This window comes from Stegodyphus dumicola, chromosome X1, assembly GCF_044657685.1.
Source record: "Stegodyphus dumicola isolate Sdum_Otavi_A_Nest chromosome X1, ASM4465768v1".
NCBI lineage: Eukaryota > Metazoa > Arthropoda > Arachnida > Araneae > Eresidae > Stegodyphus > Stegodyphus dumicola.
Window position 1 is genome coordinate 179,588,685 of NC_140780.1, and position 27,185 is coordinate 179,615,869.

Here is a 27,185-nt window from a genome sequence, read left to right on the forward strand (position 1 = left end):
TGCGTTGCGAGCAAATACGCAACAATAAAATTTCTTTATGTTTGGGAAAACTGATCTCCATCATGTACCGAAGAAACTTGTGTATTGTTAAACTGAAATTTCAAGTGATATGTTACTTATAGCATCATTGATTCTCTCAGGATTAGATGCATAAAATATATTTTTTATATTATTCCAAAGACTTTTACGTACGATTACGTTCCTCCGTAATGGTCTGATGGGAAAGCAAAAAGTAAGACGCTTATTGGAGAAGTTAAGGCAAAATGCCTAAGGGCAAAATTTAAACCAGGGTTTCTTAAACTGTGGGTCGCGAACGCCCAGGGAGTCGCGGGACCTGCAGCAGGAGTCGCCAAAAATTTCAGCAGTTTTGATATTTCTTTAACTTCATAATTTTACTATTACCAAATATTTTTACACAATGTATCTAAAAATAGATAAAGATAAGATAATACAGACAAAGAAAAAAACGAAAACGTTTCGACGCATTCTTTCTTATAATATAAACGTTCATTTTCCTTGCTTTGCGCGTGACGCTTTCATTTCGTCTGTTACTTCTTTAAAAATTTCACATTGTTCTATGTCTTAAAATTAGAAATTAAAGACTAGAACTTCAAGCGTATGTTACAGTACAAGTGAAAAATGGACAGTTTCACTCACGCGTGTGTCGGATTTGCGCAATACTTATGACGTCCCACAAAATTTTTGTAAATATAAATGTTGCGAAAAAATATCAGTGATAAAAAGGGGTCGCGACTGAAAAAAGTTTAAGAAACCCTGATCTAAACCACAGAAACTAGTCTTGCAAAATTTACAAACATTTAAATTTACAAACATTACGCTGATTCTAGATAACTTCTCCAATAATCGTTATTCGGTTGTTATTTTAACCTAAAGTAAGACGCTATTTGAGGTGTGTGCGAATGCTTATATTTTAGAAACTACAAATGTTACAATTAATCTAACTACATCATTAGATAGATGAAAGAGCACCTTAGCAAGGTGTCCGCCGATAACATCGCGGCAAAATCATCGCGGGCGAAAACGTCGCAGAGAAAACAACGCAAGGCGAAAACGTCGTGCTACAAAACATCGTGGGAGAAAACATCGCAAAGAGAAAACATCGCAGTTCTAAAACATCGTGGTACAAAATATCGTCGTCGAAAATAAAGCGGTTCAAAAACTTCGCAGTTTAAAAACATCGTCGTCAAAAATATCGCGGCAAAAAATAATGTATCAACAAATCATCGTAGGACGATAACATCGCAAACCTGCTTTTTTCAGGCTTTAATAATTGTAAATGGATATTCCCATAATGATCTGTGAGCGCGAGGTGGAAAGAAAGATAATTTTTACTTTCATTATTTTTTTTTTAACTAATCAATTCTTGCTAAAAAAAGTAAGAAGAAAACTTAATACTTAAGAATAAACTGAAGCAGAATAAGAAATAATTTTCATTAAAAGTATTAGATTGACAAAAGTGAAGAAAATAATCTCATAATTAGCAATTTTTTATAGATAAGGTCATGCAGTTACGTAGCTTCCTTTTTCTAAACATTTTTAGATTATACTTTTAATGAAAAATTACCAGTAAAAACTTAATAAAAAATGATTTATTAATGACCTTTGTTAGTTAACTATGTCAGTTTAAAATTATATTAAGTGCTATAAGTTGCCTTAATTTTCTATGCTTAAATTTCCTTCTTACTTTTTCAGCAAAAATTTATTAGTTAATAAAAAATATGAAAGTAAAGAATATCCTTCTTTCCATCTTGCGCTCACAAATCATTATGGAAATATCCATTTACAATTATTAAAGCCTGAAAAAAGCATGTCTGCGATGTTAACGTCATGCGATGATTTGTAGATACTTTATTTTTTACCACGATATTTTCGACGACGATGTTTTTAAACTGCGAAATTTTTGAACCGCTTTGGACGACGATATTTTGTATCACGATGTTTTAGAACTGCGATGTTTTCTCTTTGCGATGTTTTCTCCCACGATGTTTTGTATCACGACGTTTTCGCTTTGCGTTGTTTTCTCCGGGACGTATTCGTCCGCGATGTTTTCGGCTGTAACCCACAATGGGAGGGGGCCAAAGCTTAATGCCAAAAGGCCTAGGGCGCTTCCTGGCTAAGAGCCTGTCATCAAATCTAGCCAGCAACTGGAGTGTCGAATGTTCCGTTTCAGAAGAAGGGCACTGCTAATTTTTATTAAAATTCTTGATCGCAGATAACATAATCAGTCTACAACTGGTATTTATTTGAGGCGTTTCTGCATCTATTTAAAGCGAGGTACAGGGTGGTTATGATTAACGTGACCCTATTCAGACCCCAGTAGAATCCATTCTGCCTATCGGATTTTGATGAAACTTGGTATATACGTTATATGGACTATGGGGAAAAGATTACTGCAATAAAAATAGTTCAAATGTTGACCACCAGATGGCAGTTTTCAAAAATTCCTTTTGCAAATTAGTCAAACCTATAAAGAGACCTGCAGTCAGAGCCAGAAAATCATTCTGCGTGTCTTTGTCATCGTTAACCATGCCCTTTCAGAAGAAAGATCGAGCTTTACTGGTAAAACTGTTTTATCCGAATGGCAGCAATAGCTTAGTTGCGTTGCCTGAATATCGTCGTTTAAAGGGATTGCGAAAGCGGCCCATGTCGAAGAATGGCTTGAAGAAGATAATTATGAAATTTTTTATTGCAGAAATCGTTTCTCCATGGTCCATTTAACATATATATTAAACTTAATCAAAATTCAATGAGTAGAACAGGTTCTAGAAGTGTCTGAATGAATTATAACCACCTTGTACATGTGATAACTCAAAAACAATGGACAAAAGGGCCTGAAACTTTGTACATCCTATCACTTACTTGTTTTTAAGTAGACCTTAAATTTGGGTTGAACTTGTTTCTTGAAAACGGTTTCCTTCTACTTAACATTTAGCAGTTTTTGCGTAATGAATTAACCAAAATCCTTTAACAATTTACTCATAAAAGTTAATTATTTTAGAAATATGAATTATCTAAAGTCTCCTAATAAAATCTCACAAATTTGCATGTATCGATTTTAAGTTTACACATTTTATATTATTCCTTTGACAATTAAGAAATATGAACTTTTTTCGTGTTTCAAGTATAGTTATGAAGGAATTTTCTCTTTTTAAACCGCTTGCCTTCGTGGTGTAGCTAGGCCCATCAACGGCCGAATGGTAAAATCCCTGAACACTAGTAGTTCGACTTGGGTTCGATTTCCAGAAAAACAGGCTGGCTGCATGTTTGATTTTAGTGATTTTTCCCATGTATAACTTTAGCCAATTACCTTTAGAAAGTCCTTCACGAAGACATCCCTTCCCTTAAGCAGAGTTTGAATCTTGTGGACAGCACTGCTAATTTTTCATGTTTCTGTTTAAATAACTAATTGCTCTATAGAGTAATTGGGAAAGGAGTGTACATTCAATGAACTAGAGAGCCCTTTTAAAATAATTTGGAAGATATGCTCTAACATTTAACTTGTATGCCATTTTTTAAGCCTTATTTTAGTATCTCCAGACTGCTAGTTAAAAAGTTAAGTAAAAAAAAAAAATAGTCACTGCCAACGTGGTTTCAAAATTTCTTATGTATATTCTTTTAATATCGTAAAAGTAAATTTGCAAGGAATTAGAAGCATTTCCTTATATATATATATATATAGCCTTGTGGTTTAGCGGTCAGCACATCCAGAGAGCGATTAGAAAGTCTTAAACTTGATTTTCAATACGAATGAGGTTGTTTATTTTTTAAGATTATCTTGCTCCAAAAATTATAATGACTCTACAAACTCCCCTCGCTAAAAGAATTGGGTAATAAAATAATGTCACATTTTGCTTAAAAATTTTGATTATACTCTATAAAAAAGATAAAACGGAAAAATAAATATATCTTTTTTATTAAATGCATTTGAAATTCTGATTACTTTTATTAATTACCCGTTACTTTTCTTTCTTTAATGCCGGTCGTCTTTCTTTAATGCCATCATTGGTTGTACACGTAAAACAGCTGATAATTAGTAGACCTGAATTCAAACCTGGCAGCGCGCTGGCTGCATGTGATTTTTTTGCGATTATCCCCAAGTGTAAGGAGAAAAGAAGCCAATTTTTCTCATAAAGCTCTCTTCAAAATACTTAGGCCCTTCGATCGCTTAGTGATAATCAATTAAATAAAAAAATTGTATTTAAAACTATTTCTATATTTATAAATTAATTTAGAATAGATTTTTACATATAAATCCCTACATTCATATCTACTGTTTCACATATTCGATTAGCTTTCTATTTTTCCAATCGGTAATGGAAAAAGAGTAAAGTTCTCCTACAATTTTCTCTCTTTCCCTTTGCCACTGACTCCAGGACTACGTAAACGAATTACTAAATAAAAAAAGATTTTAAGAGGACATGAAATCATGCTGATATAGAGCTTGTTTAAACAAAATATTTAGACGTGACTCGTTGTTCTATCAGGTTCAGTGTTCCTTCTTACTTGCTTTGGGAACATTCAGGGACCTGACTCGGAACAGGGAGCTTACTAAAGCTATGTTCAATAAATGTGGGAAGTAGACAAGATACACAGGAAGGGTATACGAAACCCTTTATTTTTCACTCTTTACAATAATTTCCGTACTTCGGAATACAGAGACCAACTACTTGTGGTCTGAACGTAAGAATATAAAAATATTAACTAAACTCTAACTTAAATTTGGAATAATAAACAAGGGCCTACGTGGAAGATTGGCCGTATATCAACAGGAAGCCGTATGTAGTACAGAGAACTGTTAACACTACAATACGTTTAAAATTATCAAGAGGATTAAACCTCTGGCCTGGAAGGCAACCAGCAACCGAGTAAAACTGCTAAGGCAAGCGGCCTGCTTCGACTAACTCCTTCCTCTCTCTCGCTTGGCAAAAAGCCACAACTTAAGTACTTGGCGTTCGCCAGACAAATTTGCATAAATAAGTTAAAGCTTTTAATTCTGGCCGGAAGTAGAAAATAAGAAGTGATAGTAAAGATTTAAAATAAAATAAACGTTAGTAAAACTTAAGATCCTTACAGTTCTATCGAAACATTCTGTGCTGATAACAGATTTAACTATTTTGAAATACGGAATTTTTATAAAGAGCCATAAAGAGGGGTATTTCTTTCTACGTTTTTAATTATTAATTCTGTTGGGTACATAGTTCGTGTTAAATTAGTCTGGTATTACGCTTTTGCATATTAGCAGTCACTTATTTTGTAAAGCTCGTTAAATTAATATCTCTTTAAGACGCATTTAAATAATTATTAAAGGCATTAATTCACCAATAGGCATTTAAGGCCGGTTGGAAGACAAATTTGTTAACTAACCAAGACTAATTAATTAAATTAATTAAACCAAGACTTTAAATGGTATCATATACAAAAGTTAAAACTTTACACGTTTCTTTGGGTGAAGTAATTTCTGTTCTGGAAAGATCAGTTTTCAACCTGGAAAAGAAACAGAGGATCTGTGAAGAGTTTTTGATAAGCTCCATATTAATTTCGTGCAAATTAGAACAAAAACTGAAAAGTCGCTCACTATCCGCTGGATGAATTCAGCAGACTATTTATTATTTCAAGACCAGCACAACCAGCATAGGTCTTAACCAATATAGTAGATCTTTAAATACTGCATGATGTAAAGTCTTTGAACAGAGTTTTAAGATAAACTAACCATTTATAGAAAACCATACAGAAATAGCGCACGAGCATCTTTTTTTGTCTGAGAATATTTTGATTCTTCAGACACATTTTCAAAATGAGAGAATTCAAGGAATTACTTGTTTGTTTCTATTGTGTGAGTCCCATGACGAAAGCACGTAAGTCCATCCCAGCTGTTAAATAGTTTGTGTTTAATAAAAAGGGTCTTTTACACCCTTCCCTGGTTGTTTTCATCTTGAAGCCTGTGTGAGAAGTTGCAGGGATCACAATTAGGTAGATCTAGTAACATTTTGTGATAGCTAAGCTTACTAGATCCAACAAATTAAACATTCATTTATGTATACAAATATTTCAGCCATGCTTCTTAAGTACCACACCAAATTATATCTGTCGAACGTCCACAAAAACTGCTTGCAGTTGCGGGTAATTTTATTTTTCTATGCCAAGTGAGTGAAAGTTACAATCAGTTTAATATTCTAAAAACATGATCACAAATCGATGCTTGCACTGATATCCATTACTCGTAAGTCGTGTGTTCTTTTAATAAATACTAATGTGCGTGCAATGGCAGGAAATGATATTCTAGTTCAGCCTTTTCTTAAGTCAGCTGGGGCCGACCAGCTGTCGAGCAGTAAAGTCACTAAACACTGGTAGTTCGCTCCGAGGTTCGAATCCAGCGAAAGGGCGTTTTAGCGGTTTTCTTCGATGTGTTAAGTATATACGAGCCAGTTTCCCTCAGAAAGTCCTCCACGAATTCATTTTCGCTTTAGGCAGATAACCCTGGTGTGCTTTGCCGTGACCAAATAAAAACAGAACGAAAAACCCAAGTCAACTTTAGCAATTTTATTCCCAACCAATGCCGAATCAGAAACATCCCTTAACAGTCATTCCCAACCTACCACCTCATACAAAAGTAAAAGAGAGTTAATTATGACTCTTCGCCCTTCGTTTTTTTCTACCAAACATTTGCTTGATTTACAATAGCCTACCTTCATGCTTGACTTTTCTTAAGAATCTAATTATAGCAGCAATTTTCTTTTATTAGCTTGTTACGCTATGTTTTACTAGCTACCAAAGGAAGTTTTTTTAAAATAATACAGAAAAAAAAAAGAAAAAAAAAAAAAAAGATTGAAGATGCTGAAACGTAAAGAGGCCCCAGACTTCTAATTCATAATAACAGATATTTTAGATTGAAACACGTATATAAAAACGGAAAAATCAGTTGATTTGCTAATTTATCAGTTACAATGAATATATTCTTAAAAGTTTAGAGCATTCAACTTGTCTTCTGTTATTTATAAAAGGAAAATGTGAAAAGACAGTGTTATAAGTGAGATAAGGCGATATTTTTCGGTCGGGCTGAGATGCGAGTATATAAAAAAAGAGGGATTTATAAAATAAGCTTTTATTCAAAACTCATAAAAATAATCAATGAACTAAAAGGAGAAGAATACTTTATTATATGGTTTAATGGGAACAAGAGATTAAATAATTCTCATTATAAAATTCATCTGCAATTTTATTTTACGAATATGAAAGCGTGGAGCGCCCTTGATAAATGTATAAAGGTAATGGCTTTTACTGTTATCAAATGTTGGAGCGCCCTTAATAAACGTATAAAGATAAGGACTTATACTTTTATCAATGGAACTTGATTATTAGATTTCATTATTTAGGCGCCCACGCTTTTATTACTCATGATTTCAAGCTGTGGAAGAATTTTATGAAGAGATTATTTAATCTCTTGTTCCCATTAAATTATATGATAAATAGTTTTCCTCCTTTTAATATTATGAGTTTTTTAGTATTATGAATTGCTTTTTGAGCTTTGAATAACAATTTATTTTATAAAAACTTTATTTTATTTTTTATTTTTTCCTTTTTAGTCTGAATTATATTTTATCAATAAAATAATTCCATTTAAAAATCGTTTTCCAACAATTTATAAACGCTTTTTAGTTCCAGAAATTCACTTAATATTTACAAGCTTAAGATAAAACATAATATTTCTACCTTTTCGTACAAAGTTTTGCATATTATCTGCGATTAAGTACATATACCAATCCGATGGCTGGACACAAGCAGCTAGTTTAAAACCAAATTCTAGAAAAACGCTCTGCCTATTATTATTTTTTTACTAGTAGAAAATTGGGTTGAATCAAAATAAAGCCATGGCAGGAAGTGGATCATGTTTTGTGAAATTCATTGTTATAAAATGCTTTGAGAAGTCTCTAATTGTTACCATTCTTTTCCACACTAAGTTGTAGGTACATTAGGTATTTTTGAAGCAGGAGAGATGAAAAATGAGCAATGCCCTCACCGGGACTCGAACCACGGACTTCTCGAATACGCGTCAAGCGTACTGACCACTACAGCACGAGGGGATGCTAAGAAGGCGGGAGAAATACCTTATAAAGTGATGAGTTGTAATTAATAATGTGATGCAATGCAGTGCAATTAAATAAACACATAAATATTTTTTTACATTCTGTGTGTCTGCCGGTTACATTCAAGAGACATTTAAAATGTCGTTTTTGCAAGGGTAGAAAGTATTGAGCCAAAAAAAGAAAAAAACTTCTGAAAAAGGGCATTGAGCCAAGGTTAACTGAATAAAAATATCTATTCATATGAAGACGATGATTCTAGGTAGTAAAAACATTACAATTAATGGAAAGCTTAATTGATCTTCATGTGTTTTGTAGGAAATCTGCATAATTATTTGAGTAATATATTACCATCGTACTTTTACTTCTTTTTAGACCCAATAAGCTTTTAAGTTTTGCTGATAAATTATATTACTTACTGTATACTAATCACCTATAATTCAGAAATAATTGGAAATGAAGATTGTTAACTCATAGACCGAGCAATAAGCTCACGATACCTTAACATGATCGCAGAGATATGAAAGGCATATACCGTCTTGCAAACATCTAAGACTTTCAAACTGCTACTAGGAGAACGCACGATTTATAACAATTCTTTAAAATCTTCTAAGAAACGTTTAGTCTCGTGCTGCTGAGACATTCTAACTGAGCTCACTATTTTAATTGTTCAATTATTTATGAGTACTTTTAACTTAAAAGTAAACAGATCCTTCAAATTATCTAAATTTGGTATTTACTCTTTATTTCTTTAACACTCTGCTTGTAATGGTAAAAAATATCATTAAAATCAAATAATTTTTCTCCCTCCTTCCAGCATGCTTTTGTGGTGTAACTGCAGCACACTCGGTGTGCATTCGAGAGGTTGAGGTTCGAGTCCCGGCGAGGGCTTTGCAAATTTTTCATGTCTCCTGCTTCAAAATAATCTAAGGACTCTACAGTGGCGCCCGAACGAAAAACGTGGGGGACAATAATTCGTTACCACCAGGATTTGGCGATTGGATCCCCTAACCCCAGTCGCTCTTTAGAAAGGGGAGTATATAAGGTGTTTTCTCCCTCCTTCAAGCATTCCTTCGTGGAGTAATTGTAGCACACTCGGCGCGTATTCGGGAGGTCCAGGTTTCTGGTCCCGGCGAAGGCATTTTTCATGTCTCCTGCTTAAAAAAAAAAGAAAAAGAAAAAGAAAAAACAAAAAATAATGACTTCTTTACAAGTTATCCATCAGAAAGGAGATATTAACATTCATGTTCTAAATAAACATTTTTACCTGACGTAAAAATATATGCAAACGTGTACGACAGAAATTTACTTAATACGAGTGCAGAAACATTATCTTTGCATGCTTTTCGTAATAAATGAGCAAGAAGAATTAGGTGGTTTCAAAAGAGGTAAGAAGCTTTATATGTGCTATAGTGGAATTTTTACTTGCGATGCAATTAAAGCGAGAATTCTCAAAAATCTCAAATAAATTAATTTACATGTTTAGTTTATTCTTGGTTAAAATAAATTATATTGGTTTATATCATTTATATATGAATGCCTGTTGTTTATTTTATTCCGAAAATCAGAATTCGCTTTCGACAACATATTAATTCTCTTTTTCGTTAACATTATTTAGAGGTGAATATATTATTGACAAATTTAAAAACTGTGTATATTAAAAAAATAACAATCAGGTGAAAATTAATTATTTCACACTTTTATTGTTTTGATTTTGCTCTTGTACTTTATCTTCTTATTCAGATAAATCTCACAAAGTTATTTTAAAGTATTTTATTTATTTACCTTTTTTTTGTGTGTGTATGCATAAAAAATTTTAAGTAGTTTCGTCGTTAAAAATATCTTCAGAGAAGCAGTTTCACAGCATGACATGCTATTCATCTCACAGCACTTTCCGAATAAGATATCATAGGCTAAAAATACGTACAAGCCAAAAAAAAAAAAAAAAAAAAAAAAAGTACATTCTTAATAGTTTAACTAAAAGAATTAAAGCATTTTAGGTTAAGAAAAATCCCACAAGAATGTTTATGTGACTATTATCTATTTCATAAACATTACACTTTCAGAGACAGAACTAAAAGCTGTTTTTAACGCCATAACTTGTACTTCGGTTATAGAATTAGAGACCGTCTGCTTGCCATGTAACAACAAACTTGCACATATAATCTCAGGCCACTATCGTTGTCAGTAGCTGACTATATTGGAGGCATACCCCTCTTGATAGACAGAGTAAAGACCAGGACACTATCGAAAATCAAAAATAACCCATATGGGAAGTTAGACTTTTTTAGATCTTAAAAGCGATATTACTGTAGGTGAAAAGTGCCGTGCATGTGCGAATATGTGCGAGAGTTAATTTATCATCACTATTTATAGAAAATGTTTTAAACTCATAGTTCTGACTTCGAAAGTTCAGTAAATCAAGGAGATGTTTGTGTGATTGCCTTTCTACCTCTTGCGGGTATAGCATCAATCAAATCCTTGGGATGCATAATCAGCAACATTTTTAATATACAGTGATCGGAACATCTAATGATTTACATGTCCTCCAACAAATGCCTATTCGGTAAGTGTTCAGTAGTTATGGAGCTGGAAAGTTTACACAAATGTGTGTGTGTGTGTGTGTGATTATGGCAAAGCCTCGAGGGCTATCTGCCTAAGGGAAGGGATGCCTTCGTGGAGGACTTTCTAAGGGAAACTGGCTCGTATACACGTTACACATGGGGAAAACCACGAAAACGCCCATGCAGCCAGCCCGTTCACGGGATTCGAACCTCGGACCGAACTACCAGTGTTCAGCGACTTTACCGCTCGGCCGCTGGTGGGCCAGTTTACACAAAAGCACAGTAACATGAACAGAATCCTATTTTTATGTCTATAAAACGTGATTAAATAAACCAGAAGAACAGATTATGCGTCGAAGGTATAAAATGGAAAGCGTCAAAAATCGAAGGAAACTTGCCAATTTATAATTATGTTATTAATGTCTCTTTAAAATTTTACATAATTGGTAATTTTATTTTATTGGAAATCGAAAAAATATAGTGCTGTCTTGCGGAGATATACCTAATATCATAGCGTTTCATTATGCAATTCATTCCAACTAATTTTATAAAATAAAATACTCTGGTGCTTGAAAGCCTTTATTTTTAGCAAAAAAAAAAAAAAAAAAAAAAAAAAACAAGTCTTAAATGATTGAATCATAATTGAAAGCATATACAAAGCATATTTCAGTGCCATATGTGTAGTATTACGGCAAGGCTTGCAAAAGTATTGTAATCAATATTTCTGTAATGAGAGTAAGAAATTAAGGATTTCACAGGGGCATGCAAAAGATGTTACAAAAGTGAATGCAACCCGTGTAAACCATACATCTTCCGACGATCTTCTGTAAGCCTTTTCCTCTTTTCTGAATTCTTTCCCATAAGATATGAGAGAATCATTATGTCTAGACTAAAAAAGATAGCATTACTGGACAAATATGTACATGAACTCAAATAATAGCGTTATTGAAAGTAAGAGGCACAAATTATTGCTGCAACATCTAACAAGAATTGAAACTGAATTGCATAAAATCGTTCATAAAATATATCTCTTTGATGTCAATAAATTTTATTTTCAAACACAACCAGACATGGATGTAAAGAACATGAAAATAACGAGATCACGATTATAACAAGAAAAAGGCAAAATATGCAAAATTAAGATTAAAAACATGCGTTTAAAATACTTCTTAATGCAATTGCTATAAATAATAAGACTTTCAATATTTTGAATATTTTAGAGTAACATTTGATAATTACCAAAAAGAAATATTAAAAATTAAACACGAATTTCAAACTCACAAATGAAACAATTACTGTATTTGTCGCAGTATAAGACGCACTTTTATCCTTTGAAAATAGGACTGAAAAACGGGTTGCGTCTTATACGCCAATACTCAGTTTATTATATGCGATTTTTTTTCCTCTTGGCTTGCGGAGTGTGGGAATATTAGTTACGCAGAGTTCAGTGAATGCTCATGCGCTGCCATCGACGATCATAGAGCTGGGTTCGTTTAAACTTTCCAATTTTTGTGAACGACTTTTAAGTGTGCGAAATTGCTACTGTTCAATTTTCTTAAATTTGTCGGCAAGTTATGGCTCAGGAACAACGTCGACACATTGCTATAACACAGCATATAAGCTACGTGGGATTGCGTATGCTAAACAGGGTACAGAGGACAATTTTTTGTATGAGGACTCAGCTGCTGATTTAGAAGAGGTTTCAAGTGACTCTTCATTTAGCTCTGGAGATTAGTGTCTGGGTTTTGACGAAGAAGATTAAAAGGTTTTCTTTCCCAGATAGATTGGGTATTTGCAGAAAGTATTACTTTATATTTGTATTACTTTATATTTAAAATATTGCAGTTTCCTCATAATGATCAGTAATAAAGTTTTATCTTTCAAAAATGTGTATAAAAAAGAGGCTGCGTCTTATAGGCCGGTGCGTCTTATACGAGGGCAAATACGGTAATTAAAAATCTATTTATTCCCAGTAGGTGTAGTTTTTAATATGTAGTTTTTAATAATTTACTTTCAAAACTTCGATTTAAAAGTAAAGACAAATTAATTTTTAATTTTTGAAAAATTAAAGCTGAAAAACTGCTTAAAGGATTATTGGCGGAAGATTTATTAGTTTCTTCATCTATTTTTTGGTATGATTTATTTTTGGTAAAGCCAAATTAGCAGCATTTTTAGTTTTACGCATATTTGTTAAAATGTTAAGATCTTCAAGCAGTTAAGTCAAAGCGTTTCATTAGTAGGCAAGGAATCAATATAGAAACTGAAATTTGAATTCCGGTAATTTGGGACCTAATAAAAGGAGGAAATGAGGTGGCAAAAGGAATATTGTAATTCTTTTTAGGAAGTGAATGTTGTTTATAAAGGCACTCAGAAACTTTATGTAAAATATATCAATAATACAGGAGGAAAATCTCTGACAATAGCAACAATTTCAAATAGTTGGGTCCCTCAGTATAAGAAGATTTTATAGACCAGATATTACGAGAAGGAAATACATATCAGTAGACGGAAGACAGTTTTGCCATGCAAAAAGATAATATTTCTCTTAGAGAAGAAAGCAAACAGTAAAAAGTAGTGAGTATTATTAGAATCTCGAGGAGAGGGAAAGAATTGAAAGATTCATTTTTTGGCGCGAAAAGTTATTCAGTTAAAGAATCTTTTAAACGTACTAAACCTCATTTTTCTTCATTACTTTCCAATGATACTGCCACTATTAAAAATTCATTCCAATATCTCAGCAAACTGGAGAATACAAATAACTCTCATCAGTAATCAATTATGGTCTCGTTGTTATTAATGTTCTATCTGAGAGGACACTAAAGGGCTTTGAAAGCAGACTTCCAGAATTTTATTTTAATTATACATTGCAAATAAGCTGTTAATGTCTGTTATTGCAATTTTTCAAAATCAGACTCATTTTGTGTACCAGAACGAAAGCTATCGCCTGATTGAAGGATTATTTAAAGAAAATTCCTTCAGCGCATTTACTTGTATTTATGCGCAATGTTTTAAGGTTGTTTTTCTCTGTGTTAGTGAAATGCTCGTACTGTTTATGGCAAGAAAGATGATTCACCAAATGTATTTGAGATACGAATTCCATAAATTTTGCTATTTAATTCACTTTTTCTCTCCTGAAATTTAATCTGTAAATTCTCTTCTGCTTCTCGACATTCTAGAAATATTAATACAGTCTAGTAACATACTAATATTAATATATGTTGAGCCATATCTAATTTAATAATTAAATTAGATATCTAATATTATTATAGTATGAATAATAATATTAGATATAGTTTATCACATCTAATCGAATTCCACTTTAATAATAATATCTATGCTATCTATGATACCTATGCTATAATATCTTATACATAATAACTATTCTAATATTCTGGGAAATTTAATTTAAGCTTAACTATTTATAAAGAACTTAATATATTTGCCTTCTTCACTATGTTATCACTTATCACAATGCCAGACAAAAAGAAAAGATTTTATTTCTGTTTTCATATTTTTCATGCCGTTAATATTAGTTTTTCACAATCTTCTCTTGCAGAAAGACTAAATCATTTAAAATTTGTTTCTGTTCACAGAGGTGATTGCATTCTACTGATATCAGTTTAAAAAAATATCTTACCATTATAAGTAACACTAACCTGTTAAAAGCATTCACAATATTATGTTCGCCATCCTGTTTTCTCTTTTTATAAGTTATTCATGAATTTTCCACAAATTCAACTTCCAAGAACTTTACCTTTTCTGTCAGTAAAATGTTTTATTCAGTACTCAAAAATCTTACTTCAGATTTTAATTCTTCGCGAATCTATGACAGTCTTTCTCAGAGTGATTTAGCAAGCGTATATTAAACTCAGAAAACTTTCCATTTTGTTTGGCAAGTGGAGCTAGAGTTGTTTTCCATTTGTTGTTCATTATTTACTTGTAGTTATCCTACTTAAACAATGCATTTTTAGCAAAATGGCACAGAATATTTTTACTTCTTGGAAAGTAGGGCTTCGTCTGAAATTCCCTAGAAAGAATCGCCTGCCAAAGAACGAATTTCGCCTAAATTTAAAATTATTACTCTTCATTTCAATGCACTAGTTAAACAATATTAAGAGCACTGCAGTTTATGCTATCATGTTAGTGCAAATAATATTACAGAATATTATTTTTTTATTCTCATAATTATGATTTCAAAATCGATCATTTTTTACCCCCCCCCCAAAAAAAGAAAGAAAAGAAAGCTCGGAGATACTGAAAGATAAGCAATAGTAATAGATCAATTCATCACAACTGCTGTGGGTAATAGATTTAACGAAGAAATTTTATAATTTTATTAATTATTTTGTGGTTAGTTATAACCAAGTTCGATTATTACTTATAATTACTTTACGTCTTATAAACGCGCCTACCTTCGAGTAAAACTTCCTAAGTAAATTTCTCCAGAACACACATCCGCTATTCAACTATTTCAATTTCGATGAAGTGCTGATATATTTAGTTAAATCATTTTTTTTTTCCGAAATAAACATCGCATTCGTGCAACATAACATTTTTTTTTCCTGTGGCATTTTTCATTAAGAAATTTTTCCAATACTTCAAATATTTAAAGGATGCTTCTAAGTTTCGAACTAATTTAATAGTACTTCGTTGAGCAACTAGTTAAATAATACTTTTAGCTGTTCACTAAGCTGGTTATGTAATACATTCAAAGGGGGAAAAAGGCACAATTCGAAAGGAAAGCTAAATTGGTATATGTCTGTTGCATTAAATATCATATTATATATTCATTTTATAAACCAGTATTAATTCTAACCTTTCTTCTTAACTTTTATCTTAGTTTAAGGGGTCAGGTACCTTTTGAATGGTAAAATATGTCAAAAACTTACTCAGATTACAAGTGATGTATCTTCAAAACTAATAGTCCTATAAAAATGAAATTTCTAACACATATTGTGTACCCTTAGTTATTTGTTTAAGGTTACTAAATAAGTCATGTGCACTAGTAAAACTTTTAAATAAATATTTTAACGTAGAGACATTTTTATAGCTAATATTTTGAAATTCACTGCGCGCAGCACTGCAACTCTATAAAGAATAAGAGGAACCCAATTTTTTTCCTATGATAGAAAAATAATGCATCTTTAAAATGACGAAGATTTATTTTATTTAAATGTTCCTTTCCTACAAATATAGTTTTTTAAAAACAAAATTAAAATTTTTATCAAATTGTTTAGGCATAAACTAGCTACAATTTTAAAAGTTTTTACATAAGAACCATTTTGGTTCGTCATATTAAGCATATCTAGCATATACATATCCATGTAAAATTTGGTGCACTTTAGATTAGCTGTTTCAAAGAAATGATGCGCGCAGTGAGTAAAATCATAGCTTTGAGAAAATTGACTTTAAAGATAAAAGTATGTTTTTATCAAACAAATATGCATTACTTAAGAAAAATAAGTGTTCATAATTAATCAAATACATGATATAATTATTTATATAAGGATACTTAAATATAAAAACATCTAAAAGAAAATAAGTTCACACAACTCGTGAAAATATGAAACGAAAACTTTAACGCACTGACCAGAAAATTTACAATTTTTACACGAATTCACTTTTTTTTTCAGGCTAGACATTTGTAGATGAATTTTTTTCATACTGAGTGGTATTTTAATAAAATTACTTTAAATTCTCTAAAATTATACAATACAGGTTTTAAAAAGGGACAATATAAGTTTGTTTCCAAAAACAAGAAAAAAGTAATGCACCAGGTGAATATGTTTTGCCTTCATGTAAAAATACGTTCTCTGCAATAGCCTTTTGTTTATTTCTTTTTTTATTACGCATTTCTTTCGTGGTTTGAAAAAAGCATAATTCACTAGTTTTCTCTCGTTGCTCGTCTAATTTACATACGCATGTTCGACTAGACGAACCAACTGACTGCCCAAGTTCCGCCATAACTTTTAATCTTCCCTGATTACCTTCATTGTAGAGTATTGTGGCCTCACTCGTTGCTATTTCAGCAATTCTTCTTCCTGAACCAAGGGTCTTGGGACACAATTTCCAAATCAAATTATTTAAAGATTCATTGCAGTTTCGTGTCTTTCCGCCAAGACATCTTCGCAACAGTGTCGGTTGCGATAAATCATTAAATATTGGTTTAATAACATCCATAACACAAAAAAAAAGTGTTGGTTTATGTCTGAATGCACTGACAGTTACATTAGCTACAGCTTTCTGGTGTTTACACCAAGTACTGGGACCTATTGGACAAAAAGTATGCAGCGGTTCCACATCAATTGACCGTGTGTCAAAATAGATTGCCCATATAGCATTACGCATTTCCGCCAAAGAAGTTTTGTGTTCTCGAATCGCATTACCATTGTAAACAGTCAATTTGTCAATTTGTGTATCAGTCAAGCGACCTTTTCCTCCAATAGATTTTCAATCTGCACATTTAATACTTTCAGTTTCAATTTTCTGAGCCGCATTCCCATTCTCTTCTGAATATGACCGACACATTCGATTTTAGAAACGGACACATAAGAACCATAGGGCTGGGCTTCCGTTATAGATTGAAAAGTCTTGGAATCTCCATCGCCTATGTATCCAACATACTTCACATCATGCTTCGCTTCTGACCTCTGGAAAATTCGAACCATATCGACGACCTCCATTTTACCCGCAGGACCACTGGGATTCATAAGACTTTCCGCCTCATGTTTCATCTGGTACCTTTCATGGAATTCCATGCCTTACAAAAAGATGAAAGAACCTCTGTGTATATAACCTTACCACTTTTGTCTCCAATAACGATACGCACACCTATTCGTGATGTGTGACCCCTGGTTTTCCATGAACCATCGCCGCTAACCACAACATTTGAAGAACTCATTTGCTGAACTTCTTCACAAGCAGCATTTTTCGTGGATTTTTGTATCACTCTACTTGAGCACGACATAAACTTCTTTACTGTGTATTGTATGCTTTTTTTGATACTGGGTGTGGAAGATCCATGATACCACAAAATAGTTTCATTGCCGAGTAGCCCATTCCAATTGTTCGCATGGCATAAACATAACGCATGCTAGTGTCAGCACAGTTGTTCTTCTAACCAATCATTTTTGAACTTTTAAATGCACGCAGTTCTATACAATTTCCACAATTTTAAGAAAATTTAGAGCTTAGTCCACACACAACTTCTTTGATAGTGATATCACTGCCACATGTTTTTAAGCACAATTCCTTTTCGAAAAACGAAATCATTACACTCATGTCCAAGATCCTAAAACCTTTAAAATCATCATTAGTTTCATCTTCCACCTGTCTATTAGAAAGTTTTATTTCCTTTGCACTTTCAATCTACCTTCTATCCTATTCATACTAATCTTAGGAATGAATTTTCAATGTAAATATTTAATTATATTATTAAATGAAGGAAAATATATCAAGAAATCTCTCACAGAATACAGAACACGTTGTAAAATTCGCAAGCAAAACAAATTGACTGAATGAATGAAAGTTAAAGTTAATATATTGCTTTCTTCTTCTAGAAAAAGCAGTGATAATTAAATACATCTATTTTCAAGCCATTACAAGAAAAAAATGTTCGAAAAATGTTAGATTGTTTTTATAAACGGAATTTATCACCACTCTTCACGAGCGCAGCTGTAAATAAATATCCAGCTGTCAAAAAGGCAAACAAACGCCTCGATCCTGACTTTTGAAAATTGGGCTTCGATTTTTCCTCTATATCCTTCGTTCTAGTGGGAATTTTTTTATGCGATTTGTTTTAAAACGTTGCTATTAGTTACCTCTTTCATATAAAACAATAAAAAATTGATTTTTTCACCCTCAAAGGGTACCTGGCCCCTTAAATTAAATATATTTTGAGCGAAATAATTCAAAACATCAGTTCACAGAACCTTCATTTTCAATTTACCCTCTACCCTTTAATGTCTTTAAAACGAAATTTTTCGCTTCACGGGCTCTTTATTTATTCTCCGAAGATTTTTATTTTATTACATATAATATTCTAAATCATTTAGTTGTTTGTATACTTAAGCAAACATTGTATGGAATATTTAATTACACATATGTTATTTTATAATGAGAACCAGTTTCATTTTGATGTTATAAACCTTTCAAAAGCTGATTTATTTTTAATTTTGATAAAACTGTCCAAGAATTATACAGTTACGAAATCAGGGTTTGTTTCAGAATAAGCTGCTACCTTAGATTAACTAAATTTTAAAGCAAGTAAAAGTAACAACATTTATTTCTGCAAAAAAATATGTCTTATTGACTTTTTATAAAATAAATTTATTAAATTAACATACATATGCCTGATTTCAATGCATAAAATAAGGTTTTTATTTTCTTTAAGAGCATGATATTTTCATGCATATTATTTTGAAAAAACGAAAAATATTTGGTTAAACAAAGCCAGTGACTTCCCTAACGCGGATTTTTAACTCAAGTACAACCAGAGAAATAAAATCACACAAAAATACTCCATCCAGAATAAATATGCAAGCATAAACATTATGGTTAAATTGTAATTATTTGAACATTTACGCAGAACTAGTAAGCATTACGCTGGTAACAAGTATGATTTTTGCATAAGAATTTTGACCATGCAATATGAAAACTAATTAAGCTTAGTTTTGCTGTCTTATCTCGTTTCGTTCAAAAATTATTTATTATTAAATTCTTTTACGAAATATTTACGAAATGATTTAATTCATTTATAAAGAAGAATGATAAAACAAGAATGGTTATGAATTTACATTAATTTTATTATATCTATTTTTATTACATTAATTATATATATATATATAATTTATATAATAATATATAACGTTTAATATATTTACATTATATAATTATATTTATATATATTTATCATATTATTATGTTTATATATCTGTATTACATTATTATATTTATATACATTATTTAATATATTTACACTAATTTTAATATCAGCAAAAGTATGATGCTTAACTAACTTAATTAAGCGATTATGTACAAAAATCGATTATCTTCTAACAGCATTCTACAGCCTCCATATACAATATTAATGCAAAGGACAGTAGATGCTCTACTATGGGATGATTATTCACTATGCAACGTTATGATATGCATACATATAATGTCAACTAAGTTTCAAAGGTAACGTATAACTTTTTCAACATGATGAATCATGTAGTTAAATAATTCATGAGTATCTGTAGCACTTACCTTTTTGACCAGTGAAAGTATATCACAGCTATGCCGGCGACGACAGCGCTTAACAACACCGCTATCGACCGATTTTCCATTTGACCGGTGACCTTGGTATTGACTGATAAATAATTTATCCTTACTATCCAAAGTCCTTAATTTTGTAGGTTTACACTCCTTATCCCTCTTTATCTATCTTCTACACAGTTGTAACCCAGCAGTAGAAACTAAGACAGTAGAGAACGCGTGTAAGTTATATCATGCACTAGATTTATATGCAGACAGGGCGTTGTTGGCAGAGCTTTAAAAAGAATTACAGAACCAATAGGCAAGAGTCTCTTTTTAAGCTTCTGTTGTTAAATAATTTCAGCGCAGAGGAGAGTAATACAATAGGTTTTTCATATCTATTGATTTATTTTCATTCTTGTAAATTTTTAAGATTATGATTTAAAAGATGACCGTTAAATAATGAATTTGCGAATTAAAAGTGTTAGATTTTATAATTCCAACAGGTGATAGCTTTTATTTGATTAACTAGAGGAACACCACCAAGAAAGTTAAATATACACACAGCACGTGTCGTGCCGGCTTCAAAAAAAAGACAGCCGTTCCGTTTGCAGCGCTCCATCCCGCATAATCGATTGGTATTTATTTTGTCAAAAGCTTGAACACATTCCCATTTTTATTAATACAGCTTTCAAACGAAGAGTTATCGCTTATTACATTAAACTAAGGTTTAATTAACGCGCAAAGTAAATTAAATACCTTACCCTTTAATGATGTAGGCAAGGTACCAGAGGGAGAGCATGGTGGAAAGGCTAAACTCACACTGCAGCAAAGACAACCGAGAAGGTCGCGCAGAGCATCATGGATGCAGCCGCTCAGTCAGAGAGACTCTTTCTCCTCCATCTCTCTTCTCCTTCTCCCTTAGGGTGGGAACACCCTTGAGTCTCCTTCTCTTCCCCCTTTTCCCCCAGCGAATAATCCGAAGATGACATTACTAGCTTTTGCTATGATAAAATATGTACATGCTATAGATATTTAATTAACCTGTTCTTTTTTGTAGCATAACATAAATTGTTTTCATACTATTAATAACAATATTCCGTATATTCTTTTTGAAGTGAGTAAAAAGAATTAAAAGTATTGGTATACACATTTTATCGAATAGCTCACAGAGCTTTACCTATTGAATTATATTAGTGTATTCAATACTCAGTACTTAGAAAAATACGCAGTTCACCATTAAGATAGTAAGCAGCAAAAGCAGTCGACTTAACTCTAGGGATTTCATAGTTATTTTTTATTATTCAGTAAAACTCATTTATATATATATATATAGATAGATAGATTCGTTGAAGATAGGTAATAATTTAGATGCATTGAAGATGCGTAACAAAGAACAAACTGGCAGTCCAGGCAGATTGCAACATTCCTTTTTATTTAGTTGACCAAGCATTTCAGTAAGCCAATATATAAATTATTGGATCTCACAGCGCCTGTTTTTTTTAGGTCCTTAAATCGATGCTGTTGCATTTTAAAGAGATTAATTTTGAAGATAGCAAGCAATAGCAGGTCTTGTAGAATCAGAAGCAAAGTGTGATGTATTCAGGACTTAGAGTGAATTAGTTTCGATTTCTATATCATTTGACTGCCTTATTAATAGTGGTCTAAAATTATTATTAACTGGTTGAGTTCTAGTTCACAAAACATAGCCAGCATTATATAAAAGTCATATGAAATGGCAGATTCGAAGATGACACAGTTTTGAGAAATTCATTATAAACAGTAACTATTTTTAGTACAGAAAGAGGAAACAGCCAAATAAAGTGAAGGAGTATGAGGATATTGCAAATTTAAGTTAGAACTTTGATTCACATATTTTTTATCTGACACATTCCCTCCTTCAAATAGAAGAAGGCTTAGCGTCAGAAAAGCCATTTAGAGAAAAATTGTTAAATGATTAGCAAATGAAGAAGAAATACAATTTGAAAAATACAGATCTTTAAAACTTTGACCAAAAATAATATTTTAAAATAATTTCAAATTATAAGTTTTGAATATAGCATTTTTGAAAATAAATGCAATTTTTAGTCATTAAAATGCTCAGTATTCAGAATAGAAGTCTTCGTGTTTTACAATCAACATAATCACAGTTCTTTTCAAAGCTTTCCATAGATTATCCAAAATATAAAAATTTTATTCACCTGTTACTTATCTTGATTAATCATAATAAATCTAAAAAATTTAACACTCTAATTTTCATATTTATAACTTGCCTTTTAACATTATAAAGACAGTTATTAAGTTTTTTCTCACGCCCTTCCTTTTTCATTTTTGGAGTAATTGTAAAGCCCGTCCGGCTGGCAGTCAGAAAGTCCAGCATTAAATTCCGGTGACAGTATTGCCTATTTTTAACGTTTTCTGTTCTAAAAAAATTCCAATGACTTTACAAAAGGCACCGAAAACTAAAAAGCGGTGGACAATAATTCGTCATCGATTGTGTCCTCTCCTCCCCAGCCGCTCTTTCAGTGGGCGTTAACATTTATCGCGGGCTTTCATGGTGTAATTGGGAAGCACACCCGGCTTGTTTCCGGCACACCTGGGCTTAATTTCTAAAGTTAGAAGTGCCGAAGCCTTATGGAAGACTGTCAGAAGAGAAGAACAAAAATAAATAAATAAATAAAATGACAAGTAAAATAATTAATAATCAAATAATTAATTATTAGAATAATTAAACACTTAATGTTAAAATTTAATAAAACATAAAGAGATAAATAAAAATATGTTGTTGATGTTGCTAATGCTCACTTGTCTGACCTATAGTCAGGCCAAGCCCACGAAATTTCTCGTGGCAAAGAACGCTAGTTTACGCCTGTCGTTGGCAACAGCCTTGAGCATCTTACAGGTGACAGCGCGATTTAGCTCAGTTCTGCCCCCAATTTTGATGGGGAGCACCACGGAGGGACGGGTCCGAGAGTCTCCCATACCTCTTCCTTTACCGTCAGCCTCTCAAGAGGACTTTCGGCTCGCCGCATATTTAGAGTGCCTCCATGGCATACGGATACTATACATTTACAAACATCCATGCCTTCTCGGGGATTCGAACCCGAGTCTTTCGGAACGGCAGTCAGCGACACTAACCACTATACCGGTTGGGCGGCTAAATAACAATATAATAAGTTATTAAATAAATGGTAAATAATTAAATAATAAGAGATTTATTTGAGGTTTCGGCTGGAATTACAATTTCCCACCAAAAATAAATAAATAAATAAATAAATAAAAGAATTTTCGGTTTAATTTAAGTTCTGAATATAATGTGTTACTTCAAGGGGCGACAGATATAAAGAGTATTCTTTTTCCAGCACCCAATGAAAAATTTTAAAATGATTAAAGCGCCAGTAATGAAAATACAGAGAATTTTATAAACAGTAAAAGAGTATAGAGAAAATTTTAACTGATAACTTGTAGTTATGAAAGCAAAAAGTGAAGAATCCAACATTTCTGATCACGATCACCTCTCAGTATAATTCTAGCTATCAAGTAGAATATGATAGGGGGAGCAAATTTTCACCAAATCCGAGAGTTAGCTGAAAAAAGAGTAACAAGTGACAATTCTGATTCCCTGCCTTTGGTTACATCGTTTCAAGAAGTCTGCAGGTGCTCTTTTCCATGGGAAGGCACTAGAGCTAGAACGAAAAATTTACCCCCCCCGTCATAAATTCATTGTTCTGAGAATAAGCCTTTGACATATGGGTGGGGGCTTTTCTTTCCTGAAAAGTCTCGACCTCAATCCAAGGGTTTGTTTCCCAAGGACCGAGAGGCATGCATTCAGAAGTTAGAATCAATTTTTAATAATTAAAAATAAAATTTTAGATATCATATTTCTGCTGAAATTGCTGTTCAGTTACAATAAAGAAGGTGCGGGAGCCTTCTTATTTAGGGCTCCGGTGGGTTGCGGCGCTATTTAAGCTTTGCCGTTATCTGTTCCATTGAATCCTGATGACTCTATATAGTAGCATTCTTGCTGAAATTATGATTTCATTGTTATTATATTTCATTCCTAATCCTTTATTTTACTAAATTGGAAGATCAAGCAATTCGTCAAAGCTAAACTGTCTATCTAATTGGTCATATCGACATTAACTGACTGATGTGTTAATTCACTAGTGGTTAATGGAATGCTCAGTAGTTAATTGTAAAGGCCTCAGTTCCTTACATAAGTGAAAACAGCACTAAAACATTTCATTAAATATTTAAATGAATTAATTCTGTATAAAAGGAAAAAATATTGCATTGTAAAATAAAATGAGAGTTCTAGTATGAAGAGGATAAAAGCAACAATATTTCAGAGGTAAAAATGGGCCTCTGATCCTGAACCACTACTACCTCAACATACTCTGTCTTTACATGCATTTACATTTTAATTAAAACATTAATTTCCATAAGTTCAAATTACTTTTCTTTATTAATTTCAATTTTTATTATCCACGTTCAGTTTTTTAAATCCTTAACTTTTCTGAGATTCATTACAATAATATTCAATACCGAGACATTTTATATTTTCTGCTTTATAATCAAAACGTAAATTTAGATCATTTTCTGTATTAATATTCAAAATTATGCCATCTAGTTTTCATATTCACTTCATTCTCAAAATAATTAGAAAGTTATCAACATTAATTTCATCCTCAAAGTAATTTTAAAATTGTTAATATTAATTCTACAAAATTTGAGATTAATGCAAGAATTTAATGATTAATCATATTCAAATTTAATAACCTTCCCTAAATAAAATAATTAATAAATCCTAAAATTTTTTACATAATTTATTAAACATGATTATTAAAATTAAAATTTCTAGTACTATAAATTTTTAAGCTTCCGTTTTCCTAAAAACACGCTACATTTTTAAAAACCAGTACAGAATGAAAACAGCATTACATATTAATATTTTAAAATATCATTAATTATTAGCAATTTTCTATTCTATAAAACCCTTCTGGTGAATGAATAAAACGGTTATTTTATGGCCATGAAAAATTTAAAGTGTGCATTATTATGAAGATAAAGCAGGATTAAATATATTAGAAAAACTATAAATTCAAAGATATTGTTTGTTTCATCAAAATAGCAAAATTAAAAAATAACACTAGCAGAAGTACTTAATGTGTACAACCGTAGCACATTTTTCAATTAAGACTTTAAGGGAAAATAAATTTCGAAGTCTCCTTTAATGCGAAAATTCGCTACGCCCGCTGGAATAGCCGAAGTAGTAAATATTATCAGGAAGATGGATGACCTTCAGTGCATTGGAAATGATGAATCCTTAAAGCACTTGTAAACACCGAAAAAAATTTACCTTTTCGAAGCATTGTAACACAATCAGAGCGATTAAAATGATGATTTTTTCAGTTCAGTAGCGAGGATTTGAAGGAAAAGATGAATAGTTGTGCAGGCACTGTGATGAAGGCGAAAATAAGCACATTTTGTAATCCTGTATATGATTTTTTCGTTGATGGAAAGGCCCTCACGGATCCTTAGTATTCAGCTAGACTTGATGTTATAATGCAGATTTTTTGAAGATAGATATTTTACATTGCATTGATGATAAGTAATAAAGAACAAACAAACTTGCAGTCGAATCAGATTTGACTATTTCTTTTTATTTACTTGAACAAGCAATTCAATAAGCCAATATAAATAATTAGGGGATTCTATTTTTATATAATTCTATTTCTGGAGAATTAAGTCGCTTCTGTTACATTAAAAAAAAATAATAAATAAATAGAGCAAGAATTAGCAGGTCTTGCTAGCAGAAGAAGAAGCAGTGTTATGTATTCAGGATGAAATCTTAATTCAGAGCGAATTAGTTTCTATATCATTGGCCTAACAAATTATTAGTGTTCTAAAATTACTAGCCCACCAGCGACCGAGCGGTAAAGTCGCTGAACTCTGGTAGTTTGGTCCGAGGTTCAAATCCCGCGAACGGGCTGGCTGCATGGGTTTTTTTTCGGGGTTTTCCCCATGTATAACATGTATACGAGCCAGTTTCCCTTATAAAGCCCTCCACGAAGGCATCTCTCTCCTTAGGCAGATAGCCCTCGAGGCTTTGCCGTAATTAAATAACCTAACCTAACCTAAAATTATTAACGGCTGGTTTAGTTTCAGCTCATAAAACGTCAACAGCGCTGTGTTAAAGTCATATGGCATGAATTGATTTAGGAATGACTCAACTTTGAGTGATTCGTAATAAGCAGTTTACTGTATTTAGGACATAAAAAAGAAACAGCCAAAAAAAAACTTCAAAAATATAAAAAAATCTGAAAGGTTTCAGATTTTAAATTAGGTCCAAAGGGGTATTTTTTTAACGTTTCCTGTGTTACCTGCATTTATTAAATATCATGTTTTTGCAATTTAACCATAAAGTTCAGTTCAACAGCAATGTCACAAAATAATTTTAAAATGAGTATATATTTAGAATTTCCGATACACAGTTATTAATATATAATATTATTAAATATTTTGAGACAATTATAAGCGCATGTGGTTTCCTTCTGAAGGAAAATTGCATAAGAATTCACAGAAACAGACTCGAAGAGTGCGATAACGTTTGCCTTAGTTTGGAAGGTCTCGACGGTAATAAACAACTTTCTCGATAAGAGTAATCCTGTACGTAGTTCTATGAAACATTTTTACAAGCAGCCAGAATAAAATTATATTTATCTTATTTTAAGTGAAGAGACAGAAATGAGAAAAAGCACTCTTCATAATGAAACTTTATATATATATATATATATATATATATATATATGAATTTTTAAATCCAAGGGGTATTATTTATTTATGCACTGAAGCAGCAGTAATCAAAATATATAAATAAATAAATAATAAACATTAATTTAGCACTTTCCAAATAAGAATAAAACGCAAATATTTAAAAATTACAATGAACTAAATTCGAAATAATTTGAGATTTAAAATTAATTAAAAATTTTTAAGAATTAAATTTAAGATTTAATATAGAGGTAAATTAAAATTTAGAAAAGTAAAAGTTGGAAGTAAAAAGTTATATGAAATATTATATGAAAATTATAGAAAAACTGATCTGGCCTAGTTCTCTACCAAGGTAACTCAAAACATATAAATACAAAATAAATAACTATTAATAATATATTAATATATCTATATATGTATATTATTTATTAATAAAAAGATAATTTTGAATGTTTAATTTAGAATTTTGGCTTACGTATTTTTTATCTTACACACACACAGACAGGCA

At 31.8% G+C, this 27,185-nt stretch overlaps 1 protein-coding gene across 2 annotated transcripts in view; it reads right to left on the reverse strand.

Moving 5' to 3' along the window:
- Positions 1-20,813, reverse strand: part of LOC118183098 (arginine kinase Lit v 2-like) — an 85,047-nt gene extending 64,234 nt beyond the window's left edge. Inside the window, exon 1 of one of the 2 annotated variants that reach the window (XM_085807667.1) lies at positions 20,668-20,813. In XM_085807667.1, the coding sequence (XP_085663793.1) occupies positions 20,668-20,705 (38 nt within the window). In that variant the 5' untranslated portion in view covers positions 20,706-20,813. Of the gene's footprint in view, positions 1-19,915; positions 20,348-20,667 lie in introns of those variants that run through there. The other variant, XM_085807666.1, reaches the window with a different exon arrangement.
- Positions 20,814-27,185: the final 6,372 nt, after the last annotated feature.